This window comes from Sebastes umbrosus, chromosome 17 (assembly GCF_015220745.1).
Source record: "Sebastes umbrosus isolate fSebUmb1 chromosome 17, fSebUmb1.pri, whole genome shotgun sequence".
NCBI classification, from domain to species: Eukaryota; Metazoa; Chordata; class Actinopteri; order Perciformes; family Sebastidae; genus Sebastes; species Sebastes umbrosus.
In genome coordinates, this window is record NC_051285.1 from 29,426,040 (window position 1) to 29,438,943 (window position 12,904).

The following is a 12,904-nucleotide window of genomic DNA, read 5'->3' on the forward strand; positions in this document are numbered from 1 at the left end:
GCTCAATACCTGGATGTTTTGTTTGGAGCGGGTGGAGATCAGATGTTTTTGGTCATTACACCGCCTCTCATTAGGTCCCCCGTCTCTTCCAGATAAACCTAATGAGACAGTGTTTAATGTCCAGAGTCCCTCTCTGCCCCTGATGTAAGGAGGGCGGGTGTGTTAGGGCGCGCCGAGCCAAATTACCCCGACGTCTCGTTCAGTGATGGCACCTGGGTCTCCTTGTCGCTCGGGGGAGGTTAGCTCAGGGTAGGGGAATCCACTGGGGGGGGGGGTTGGACCCAGCTGGAGGAAGTTAAAGGGCTAAATGCTGATTGGGTGGCTTGGATGAGAGAGGTTTTTGAGTTTCGGCATCAGGAGACTCATGGGGGTTCTTTTGTTTGAGGACATGTGGGAGAATCCGACTCAACCGTCCGGTGGAAAATTCCAGAGTTCGAAGTGAACGACGCATTAATTCAGTGTTTGCTCTAAAGGGCAAGTCAGATTTATTTCTTTAGCACATTTAAAACAACATGAGCTGACCAAAGTGCTTTATAGACATGGGCAGAATAAAACCAGATCAGCAGAGCAGACAACAAAATCACACATATCCACAGACAGAGACTGAGATAAAATCCACGAGTAAAAGACTGTTATGAGCATTATAGAAGGCCAATTAGTCATCACAATTTAAGTGCATTCAAAAGACAAAGAGAAGAGGTGAGCCTTGAGCTGTGCTTTGAAAGACTCCGTAGAGGGAGCAGATCTGATGTGGTGGGGGGGCAGTTTGTTCCACAGACCGGGGCCCGCAACTGAGAAGGCGCGGTCGCCCTCTGAGCCTCTGCTGAGCCCGAGGGATGACCAGAAGTGACCGGTCAGAAGACCTGAGTGTCCTCGGGGGGTGGGGGGGTATAGGGAGTTAAAAGGGCAGATAGGTAGGAGGGAGCCGATCCATGACGTACTTTATAGACACAAAGTCTTAAAAGGAACTCTAAAAGTGACGGGGAGCGAGTGGAGGGAAGCGAGTACGGGGGAAAGAACTCAGTGCTCGACTGCTCAGATGTCACGTAGGATATGTTAGTGACATGCAAGTACACCAAGATAAGATTAAAAACACACGTTGCATTGAGGCTCAAACTGGTCAGCACCTCGCTGTGTGTAGTAATGTGCTAAAGGTATAACATTACTGATAATAGAAACTAGAGCTTTTGGTTAATCACTTGAGGTAAATGACATGCAACAAAGTAGTGCCAGGCAGTTTGCAGTATGTTGATTCGGTATATCGGTATATCAGGATCTGTACAGATCAAGCTTTTGGGGGTTTTCGTGTATTGGGGGTTGCTCTCAGGCCATAAGAGTGCAGGGCACACTAACAGGACATGCAGGTTTACTATAAAGCTGTAGACTAAAGCTGATAACGCAGGAAATCACTGTGAGAATTGTGTAATTTTACAGTATAACAAAAATCGACCAACTCTTACGTATAGTGTATCAAGACAGTAGCAGAAATAATAAATGACTTGGAAACGATAAAAGTATTTAAATCAAAACGAAACAATTATTAACACCGACAGGCACGATCAATCAAACTACAGCCGTGAGTTCTATCTGAGCTAAACTTTGACTGAGTATCTAACACTGTTTATGGCTCATCACTGGCAGTGAGTTTGGTATTATGTCAAAGCCCAGACTCGGCACAAATCAAACACTACAACCTTGGTCCCCGGCTAAACAGCTGGAGATGTTGTGGTTCTGTGTTTTAAACCTCAAGGCCACCATATTTATATTTATTTATGAAGTTACAACAAAAGAGTAAAGTTCAAAGTGCTTTCTTTCTCTTGGATCGACTCGTCAGTCCTTTCTGAGATCTCTGGCTGATGTCCTCGTCGGGGCAGAGACACGATTTCCAGCGTGACTGCTCTTTTTTCCAGCCTGGTGTGCTTAAGATGACACGTCTGCTGCAATCAGTATCAAGGAAGCAGCCGACGTAATGGTCATTTCACACCTATCTGGTAATGATCTGACAGGAGCGCTGCGATGATGGGGATGAGATGGCGGTGAAATTGATGGAAGATGTGAAGAGCCTTCTCTAAAGGCGATGGCTCATTCTCAAAGACTTCATGGAAACCAGAGGGGGAGAAAGTCTAAATGACTGATTAGAAATCATGTTAATTTACTGCATAATCATTTTTTATGCTTTTAGTTTATTCTGATGCTGGATGAATGTTAACCCTTTAGGGTCTGAGCCATTGATTTGCTATTTTTGGTCCACCTGGTCTCCTTTTGTAAAAAATTACTCTGCAATCTCAAACCTGTAATGCACAATCATGACTGCTGCATTAAATGTTATTATTATTATGTGTATGTCAAATGACTTTTAACACTTTGAACTAAACCAAAAGAAGACCACCAGGTGCTTACCTGACCACCTGGTGGGTGAAATTTAAGCTGACAGGCCGCACTTTAACTTGGTAATCATCATGTCACTTCATACATGCACCGTAATGAGTTTGGAGCCATAAGTAGGACTTCACTCAGATACGCTCCAATGAAAACACTTGAGGGCATTCCTGGCACTGTCATTAACACTGAGGCTCATGGGTAACAGATGTGGCCCAATCAAAGATGAGCATGGAGACAAAAATAAATCCATCAGCCGACTGAAGGGGGGAAATTAATCTAGCAGCCTTCAGCAACACAAAGGTTGATTTTTTAGACCCGACATAAGCGTCCGACTTGAGGACATTTTGAAGAACATTTGTTTTATCTGCATCGTCGTTTTATAACGATCATAGCCTCTCTCAGGTCAATGCATCGTACTGATGACAACAATTTCAAATGTGCAGTTGCAGACGATGAAAAACATGGTTGACATATGAAATTAAGACACACAAACGCAATTAAGTATACACTCCAGCAAGAGAAAATCAGCATTCAGCTAAACCAGACTTTGGACAAATTCAGTCTCTTAGCAATCAATTACAGTTTGAAAAAAGAAATTCACCCCTCTGATGATAATCCCAGGATTATGATTACAACCATCTCCTCTAATTACAAAAAAAAAAGATATTCTGAAACTTCAAATTGACGAGGCGTCGGCAAAGCTGCTGGCACTAAAAGGTGAAGCCGGTGTCCTGAACATGTGCAAATAAAGTCCCGTCTCATTAACTTTAAGTTATGTCTGTGCATGTCCCCGGCACATGATGGTCGTCTCTTGATGGTACGTAGATTAACACAGATCCTCACTGTTTTTATTCAGATGTGCTTTCAGGAATATTAAAACACAAATGAGGCCACAGAAGACTTGACCTTACTGATTTTGGAAAATCCAGGCGAGGTTTCTGTGTCTGCCGGCTCCAGAAGGGCTCTTGAGGCCTAAGTAGGCGACGTAGCTACAGTACATTTTGTGCACAGTAATCAGCAGGAGAAATATAAATAATAATATATATCTGTCTGTCTTACATATGAGATGTCTCATCATTTAAGAAAATACACGTCATTATTCGCTCTCTAATATCTATTTTAAATTGAAAGCATCTCCTTAAAACAACTGTATTTATCATCATCATCATAACAACGTTATAATTTACCTTCGCCCAATAATCATTTTTACTGAATAGAGTTTGAGCGCATCATAACGTAACTCAATGGAACCTCTGTTAACATTATGTCTAGTTCACTCAACTCAACTTTAGCAATGATTTTGAGCTCCCCGATAGTTTTGGAGCTTCCAGACAAAAAGTCCCAGATCAGAAGCAAATTGGCGTTGGCTTGCCGCTCGCGCAATCGAGCGTCATATGTGAACCGCTCAAAGACGCGAGTCGAGAGGCTCGATGGTGCCTCGCAGACACATTCCAGATATCTAGCATGCTAAACATCTGGGCCTGTTCGGGACTCTGGCCACGAGCTGCAGCCAATGAGGTGCGAGACACGGGTTGAGGGGAAACCTGGACGAGGAGGGGTCGCCTGTAACAACAGGAACTGACTGTATGTGTTGCTTTTGCAACTACTACTCCTTTGACAGAGTAAGAGTTTAGCTTCCAGCTTTTCTAGCAATGGATTTCAGCTCTTAGCTTCTTTTGATAACGGAGTTCAGCTTCCAACTCAGACAGTTTTACATTTCAACTTCCAGGTTTTTCAGCAGTGCAATGCATTTGATCTTTAACATATTCAGAGAAAGTCATTTCACATTTCTGCATTTTCAGCTATTTAGTTTAGCTTTCAGCATTCACACGCATTTTCTGCAGGAAATGCATTTTCTAGTTGTTGGTTTTGGTCTTTTCACTTTGACATTGTCGATAAGGAAAATATAGAATATCACCAATATTATCATTACATTTGAATCCAAATATATATTATATTATATATATATATATATATATATAACACAGAAAGTTTATTTAGTCCAAATGCAATCAGTTGTAAATTGAACGGTATTTCAGGCACATTTCATCTCTTCCTGACAGCAAACATGACGGCTCATTGACAGCTGCAGTTTTGACATGTAAAGGTTAGACTGTCCACTGTTTCCTGTCTTTGACCTATTGGACAGCTCGTGTGTGTAGATCTCATCCAAAATGGATCTTACCGTCCCTTTGGCCGGGTCAGGACCTCACTGACCACACTCACCCCCACACACACACATACACACACACACACCGGCAAACAGTAGACAGATGGCAGAGCAGGCCGGGACGACTTGCAGTCCCTGAGGGAAGCCAATCAAACATTGTCGTGGAAAAAGATGAAGTAAAGAATGACACAATCCATCAATCAGGCCTTCAAATGACCAATTATACACTCAGAATCCAATACAAGGTCTCATTCACTGCCCAGTGATGACGGGGACTTGTTGGACAACACATCACTTACAGATTTTACTCTGGTGGCATTTTTTGTAGTGGCGTCTTTCAAAACAAATCAGACAAATAACCCAAATTCTCCGACGTGGACAATAAAGTATCTAAAGCATGTATCTAATAAATAACTCAGCAAAGCAGTCTGTGTATTAACATTAAGACATATCACAATACAAGGTACATTGCCTTTACCTTAGCAACAGATAATCATTTTTACGATTAAATACAACATACTGTACATGCTGCAGCTGAAAATATACCAAGACTGAAACTGCATTTCCCATTTAAAGAAGCTCTAAAGTGTTTTTATCACAATCTATATATGCAAATGTGTGAATATTGATTTCTTTGTTTGTCTACTGTTTGGTTCATAAGCAAATACCTGCAGAACTAATGTCATTCCCATCATCCTCACTGATAATTAGTGATTAGCATGCCAACATGCTTTAGATGGTGAACATAATACACATTTCTGTGTCAGCATTGTCATTGTGAGCATGTTCCTGTAACTGCTCACTATAGTGTCGGGGCTTACTGGGAAATTTTAATACAACTGAGCCATTGTTAATGTTATTTCTAACACCCAGTGGTGGAAGAAGTACTCAGAGATTACTAAAGTAGAGGAAGAAATACCATAGTCTGAAAGTTGTCTGTTCCTTACAAGTAAAATTCCAGCATTCAAAATGTTACTTAAGTAAAAGAACAAATGTATTATCAGAAAAACGTCCTGAGAATCAAAAGTAAATGTAGGCCTATTTATTACGCAGAAAATCACATCTTTTCAGTGTTATATTAAGAATAACACTTTGTGGGCTAATATATCTACTAGCCTATTACTTACACTCAATTGTGTAGCAATTTAAAGCTTCAGTAGGCAACAAGGTTTTGGCATCATTCAGGGAACGAGATAATACAGATTTTCTCCTAGAGTCCTAGGGGGGCTTTGTAGATTTGTAAACAATACAAAGGACCTCCAGCAGGACTCAGACTCTGAGCTGGAGGTGCTGACAGGTGCTGTCATGCAGCTGATGGGTCTCGTGATGAAGGTGCACACGGACAACATCAGCTGTAACAGTCCAGTAGTCTCACCTGCACTCACCTTTACAATACACCTGGTGTTACAGTACACAGCTCCATCAATAGTGGCCATCATGTATTGTGATGGATATGACATATTATAGGCTCTCAGTTGGGATGTCAAAATAGCTTTTTTGTTTGTAGTGATCTTGGAGACAGAGAAATTGCAATTAAACACAAAATAAGTGGACATTTGGGGTAGTTTGAAGCACTCTAGCTTTATATATATATGGTATTTAATAGCATTGTTACCTGTCCGAGGCTCCAGTCCGGGTTTTCCTCCGTCCCATATTAATTAAATATTATTATTATTATTATTATTAATAATAATATTAATATTAATATATGACATAGACAACATGAGACTAAAGACAGAAAAGAGATCAAATAAAATTACATAAAATAAATAAAAATAAGCAACATGATGACATTCAGTACAAGGGAAATGACTATAGATATTTTAAATGTGTATATAGTTCATTTGTTCATATTTTCTTTACATAACATTTCTTTGTGTTTGGGATGTCAAAATATTCTTCTTATTTTGTTTTAATTAATTCATAATTGAATAGTGTCTGTAGTGATCTCTGAGACAGAGTCAAAGATAACTGAACACATAATCAGTGTGAATGTGGGTTTGTTTGCAGCCCTCTAGCTTCATGTATATGGTATTATTACCTGTCCGAGGCTCCAGTCCGTGGATCCAGTCCTGGTTTTCCTCCATCCCCTCCGTGCGTAAAGACCCGGACGTGGTCCTCCCCACCCCCCCCCCCCCCCCTCCCCTCCCTTAGCAACAGAGCCAACATGGCTGCGTCCAGCACCGCGGAGCATCCTCCAGAGATCTCCACTCCGTTAAAGATCCCCAAGACCGAGGTCCCCTCTCCAGAGTCCGAGGACCTGAGCGACAGCAACCAGTACCAGTCCAACCCGTCCACACCGAACCGCTTCTCTCCTCTGAACGTGGTCTCTGGACCGGGCTGTGGACCGGGACCGGGCCGGCCGGTGGCCTCGTCCTCCTCCAGCAGCTTCACAGCCTGCCGGGGGATGTCCTGGACTCCGTCCGAGACCAACGCGCTGATCGCGGTGTGGGGCAACGAGCGGCTGACGGAGGCGCGGATGCAGCAGCTGGAGGTGGCCGGGACCGTGTTCTCCGGGAAGGCCCCGGGACCAGCCATGTACGAGCGGGTCTCCAGAGCTCTGTCCGAGCTGGGCTACGAGAGGACACCGTCTCAGTGCAGGGAGAGGATGAAGGTAAAGGACAGCTGTGTGCATGTGCATCATGTCCATCATCATGTGCATCATGTCCATCATCATGTGCATCATGTGCATCATGTCCATCATCATGTGCATCATGTCCATCATGTCCATCATGTCCATCCTCCATCATGTGCATCATGTCCATCATCATGTGCATCATGTGCATCATGTGCATCATGTCCATCATGTCCATCATGTCCATCATGTCCATCCTCCATCATGTCCATCATGTCCATCATGTCCATCCTCCATCATGTCCATCATGTCCATCCTCCATCATGTCCATCATGTCCATCCTCCATCATGTCCATCATGTCCATCATGTCCATCCTCCATCATGTCCATCATGTCCATCCTCCATCATGTCCATCATGTCCATCCTCCATCATGTCCATCATGTCCATCATGTCCATCCTCCATCATGTCCATCATGTGCATCATGTCCATCATGTCCATCCTCCATCATATCCATCATGTGCATCATGTCCATCCTCCATCATGTCCATCATGTCCATCATGTCCATCATCATGTGCATCATGTGCATCATGTCCATCCTCCATCATGTCCATCATGTGCATCATGTCCATCCTCCATCATGTGCATCATGTCCATCATGTCCATCATCATGTGCATCATGTGCATCATGTCCATCCTCCATCATGTCCATCATGTGCATCATGTCCATCATGTCCATCCTCCATCATGTCCATCATGTGCATCATGAAGGTAAATAACAGCTGTGCCTGTCCATCATGTCCTGCATGTCCATCATGTGCATCATGTCCTGCAGGTCCATCATGTGCATCATGAAGGTAAATAACAGCTGTGCATGTGCATCATGTCCTGCATGTGCATCATGTGCATCATGTCCATCATGTCCATCATGTGCATCATGAAGGTAAATAACAGCTGTGCATGTCCATCATGTGCATCATGCCCTGCATGTGCATCATGTGCATCATGTCCATCATGTCCATCATGTGCATCATGAAGGTAAATAACAGCTGTGCATGTCCATCATGTGCATCATGTCCTGCATGTGCATCATGTGCATCATGTCCTGCATGTGCATCATGTGCATCATGTCCATCATGTCCATCATGTGCATCATGTCCATCATGTGCATCATGTCCATCCTCCATCATCAGGACCTCCAGCAGGACTCAGACTCTGAGCTGGAGGTGCTAACAGGTGCTGTCATGCAGCTGATGGGGTTTGTGATGGAGGTGCACACGGACAACATTAGCTGTTACAGTCCAGTAGTCTCACCTGCACTCACCTTTAAACACTCACCTTTATACACTCACCTTTAAACACTCACCTTTAAACACTCACCTTTATACACTCACCTTTACTCACCTTTCTAATACACCTGTGTTTTCAGTGCACAGCTCCATCAATAGTGGCCATCATGCATTGTGATGGATATGACATATTATAGGCTCTCAGTTGAGATATTCTCTGATGTTGAAGTTTCTGTGAGTCCCCGTACCGTAGACCTGTCCCCAACAACAGCCGAGTGAATCCTTTATTCATCCCACCACCACATACAGACGCTGCGGCGCTGCTACAGCCGCGTGAAGGAGCATGGCATCGGCAAACGGAAGAGCAGCTACACTATAGAGCAGCTGGAGAAGGTGTTCGGTCAGGGAGGCTGGGACTCCCAGAGCTGTGCCCCGGTGCTGATCAACAGCAGCGGGTTGTATCAGGAGATGGAGTCTGATGGCAGCACCCTGGAAGACTTCTCCCAGGAGGACTGGTGCAACCAGGTGCTGGACTCGGCCTTCCAGGAGGGAGACATGGAGACCGGTGAGTGTGTTAGCAAAGGAGTGGACGGATGACGTAAAAGACATGATAATAATGGGTTTAAACTAATATATATATATGTGTTTGTTTTCTCTCCAGAAGAAATCCTGGTGCCTAAAAACAGAGCTCTGCAGATCCAGATCGAGCTGTCAGAACAAGCCCAGTAAGGCTGACTTCACCTTGTCTTTGTAAATTGAACATGTTTGATATAAAGCTTTGTGCTGTAAGTAGCCTAATCATTGCAAATCACTTTTTGAAAAGCTAACACTGTCATTTGTCTGATTTCACTCTGAATGGGATGTACAATACTCTCCCAGTTAGTTCTCCATCTGCCAGATGTAACGGGTCAGGGCCCGGCGTCACTAAAGCATCTAAAGGTTGAGATGATCTTAGTCCATAAACATACAATGGAACAAAGATTATCTTAGCTTTAAGGTGTTTATAGGAAATGGGTTAGATGTGTGCAGCGAAATCAAATCCTGCTCATCGTGCCTTTAAGAATCTCCACGTCACTTCTTGGTGTTCTTTTGTTTTAGAGTTGTACTTTAGCCCCTCTGTACTGTGTCAAAGGATCACAAGAGACTGCCAGACCATTAGATAGTTCATCTGTAGAGATATTGATGCCTAAAGGCAGAGGTAACAGAACTATTTTAAGCGCCAGTAGCTTCTATAACCAGGCTAACACGCTGCTATTTATTGATGTAGTATGACAGGCGACTGCTTGTTAAATGGAAAATGTGTTTTTAATGCTTTGTCATTGTGATGTGTCTGGTTCTCTGCAGAAAAAGGGACATGATGCAGACTGTGATGCGTATTCTGGAGTCGGTGCAGCTGAAATGGGAGCACTTCCAGACGTGGACTGAGTTCTCACGGCTGCACCTCTCCAACAAACTGGCCATCTTTGGCGTGGGCTACAACACGCGCTGGCGCGAGGACGTGCGTTACCACTACGCTGAAATCAGCTCGCAGGTGCCGCTGGGCAAGAGACTCCGCGAGTACTTCAACCCGGAGAAGCCGGAAGGCCGCGTCATCATGACCAAAGTTCAGAAGATGAACTGGAAGAATGTCTACTACAAGTTCCTGGACATTACCATCAGCGAGGCGCGCTGCCTGGAGCTGCACATGGAGGTGGAGTGGATCCCCGTGTCCCAGTCCAGGGCAGCAGGCTGCAGCAGAGGAACATCCCACTACCTCCTTCCTGGAGACATCCCCAAAGCATACGGACTCTACGCTATTGGCTACGAGGCGGTGTCATCCATGTACGACATCGCTCACACCTTTCCCCAGGGTGACGGTGAAGACCATAGCTTACCTCAGTGCGAGTCAGAGAACGGGGCACACAGTTCAGCTGACGGAGACGGTGCAGAGACATGTTACAGGACCGGGGCTAAAGTCACTTACTGCTACCTCGGCATAGCGGAGGAGAGGACCATACAGCAGAGTCTCTTCCAGCACTTCCAGGGCTCCGGCAAACACTACGTCCACGGCGAACACTCCGCCGTGACGCGTTTCCTGCAGGAGAACTGCCGCGGTGCCGTCACGCATATGAACGGTGATGGAGGTGAAGACTCGTCTCAACGTTTTGCCATTTACATCAAATTCATCGAGGTGGAGCTGGACTTCCTCTCAGCAGGCTCCCTGCTGGAGTGCCTCGAAACTGCTGTCGGTTGTTCGTTGAAATACAACAACAAAGAAACGTCGTAACTACACTCAGTGTTTCACAATAAAGATATCATTATTAACAAGTGTTACAGCCAGCAAGGCAACAAGGAAGGTGACCAATTCTGTGTTCTAAAGCATGGACGTGTGAGAGTCTGGCATATTTTTGCAGCCTTTTCAGCTCTGTTGAAGAGATTTTTCATTACACCCGTATTAAGTCTGAAAAGAATGATGATGCACAATATGGCAGATGTATTGTGCAGAGATATGGGAACAGTAGATGTAGGTGTTACAGAGCTGCAACATCCAAGAAGTATGTACTTATTATTTACGGCTAATGTGCACTATGAAGGTTTCTGCTGCTTGTTTGGTGTAGATAAACATTGCCTCGTCAGGGAGCGTGGGGTTGGCAAGGTGACTACTGCAGTACGCATCTGTCTACCTCAGTAGGATGTAGCAAACAAGGCAGCAAGGGGACCACAGTGTGTATTTATTCTAAAAATGCCTTTACTTTGACTGTTGAGGTCTGGACCTGAATGCTCAAAGCATCGAAGAGTAACGGCTGGTTTCTGCCTTATGTTTTGCACGTGTAAATGGGCTGCAGCTAGGGATGCTTCCATGCTAATTAGGGAGAAAAGAAGAATTGGGTTCCTGTTTATCCAACAGTGTGAACACCAGGTGCACAAACCCGACCGGCCGGTTGGGGCGTGGTGGCCATTCGGCACGCTAAACGACTCATGCAGCTTTATACCGTCCCGTATCAACGGCCGCTTTGTGCAGCAAGTATACGAAATACCACATGTGTCAAGAGCGTTGTAAATAATGCAGACTAATGAAAACAGTTGCCACACTGCTTAGCATGGCTGAAGTGTCTTTGCAAACACTTACAAGCTGTAAAAATGATGAAAGTTCATCACAGCATCTCGACTGTACCACCTGCTGCTGTTTGGTTTTCAGCTGAGAGAGATTCAGTGTCATACCTGCTGCTTCATGTGCTGCCTGCTACTCCATTTCACCGGGATGGAGCGCACTTTTTTTAAGCAGCTGTCTTGTTATCTGTTCAGCCTTCATGCTGACTTTGTTGCATGGTCCTTTGTAGCTCTAATGCACATCCAAACGCTCGACTAGGTCGCTGGGATTCCGAGTTTTGCGCCTGAAATACTGCCAGATCAGTACGGACATTATTCATTTACTCTTTGTGTTTTTATTTTGTGCCATGGTATCAGAAATCACTGATATTACACTGGAGTGTAAGTATCCAGTAGGCCATCATGTATTGGTGGCCAGTACTTTGGAGCATCTCTAGCTGCTGCTGCTGCTGCTGCTGTGGGGTTTGTGGGTAGAAGCTGTGTTGATGAGTTACCAGCACCTCCCACACACTGGTATCCTAAATGCACCAGTGTTGCAGATGCCACACAATCATGCTTATGGGTGCACTGTAAGTGACTAGTCAGGTTAAGACACTAAGCTGCAGGGGTTAACTCATCCTTTGACCAATAAGTAAACTGAATTCTTTATGAACATGGTTCCTGAGGTTATGTGCAATGTGCCAGGGAAAGGACTGGACTGGGTAGAGAAGAATCAAACGAGGGACGAGTCCATATTGAATCCATGTATATGAAATCTACCTTATATATATCTAATATATATATATATATATATAAATATATATATTTAAAAAATATCGATGTTCTTGAGCATTCCGGCTTTTGCAAACTTGTTCATTTGTTTGGGTATACAGTATATAAAGATGAATATGATATTTTATATTTTATTGGTTGACACCATGTCTTGTATGTGATTGTTTTGAAGTCACCGTCCTGTATGTTTACATTTGAAAACCAATAAATGGGGCACTCACTGTCATTTGCCACGCAGTGAACCTGGACTCCTGTTTATGTGTTTGAGAGCTCACGTTGGTTCCTTTTAGAGAAATCTGCTTTATGTGCTGATGAACCACGCTGTCCTCACTGAAGTAATATACTAGAATGTGTTTATTCAACAGTAAAGGTGGAGTGGTGCGATGCCAACGTCCAGAGGCCTGCACTACGAAGCCAGTTCACACCCAGCGTATCTTCTAGTTATCTATCTTAACTAACCCGGACAAAAGTGACCCCGCTAAGCGGTCTCAACTCAACTCGGTGTATCGACCCAGGGTTTCTCTATCTGGTTATGAGCGTGTTCACGTGAAGAGGGCGGTGTTCGCAGCATCTGACCAATCACAAATGTGGACAAGTCTACTGTCAGCAGAGCGACACATTTGAGT

At 44.3% G+C, this 12,904-nt stretch overlaps 1 protein-coding gene across 1 annotated transcript; it reads left to right on the plus strand.

Moving 5' to 3' along the window:
- Window positions 1–6,661: 6,661 nt before the first annotated feature.
- On the plus strand, window positions 6,662–12,520 carry LOC119476131 (myb/SANT-like DNA-binding domain-containing protein 2). Its single transcript, XM_037749375.1, has 4 exons — window positions 6,662–7,166; window positions 8,727–8,982; window positions 9,079–9,142; window positions 9,762–12,520. The coding sequence occupies exons 1-4, from the start codon at window positions 6,720–6,722 to the stop codon at window positions 10,681–10,683; spliced, it is 1,689 nt and encodes a 562-aa protein (XP_037605303.1). The 5' UTR covers window positions 6,662–6,719; the 3' UTR covers window positions 10,684–12,520.
- Window positions 12,521–12,904: the final 384 nt, after the last annotated feature.

Bases quoted from the DNA above. Each gene is read 5' to 3' on its own strand.
- LOC119476131 (XM_037749375.1), top strand. From the start codon at position 6,720: ATGGCTGCGTCCAGCACCGCGGAGCATCCTCCAGAGATCTCCACTCCG. The intron at 7,167-8,726 runs GTAAAGGACAGC...CACCACATACAG, and splicing joins AGTGCAGGGAGAGGATGAAG to ACGCTGCGGCGCTGCTACAG. The intron at 8,983-9,078 runs GTGAGTGTGTTA...TTTTCTCTCCAG, and splicing joins GGAGGGAGACATGGAGACCG to AAGAAATCCTGGTGCCTAAA.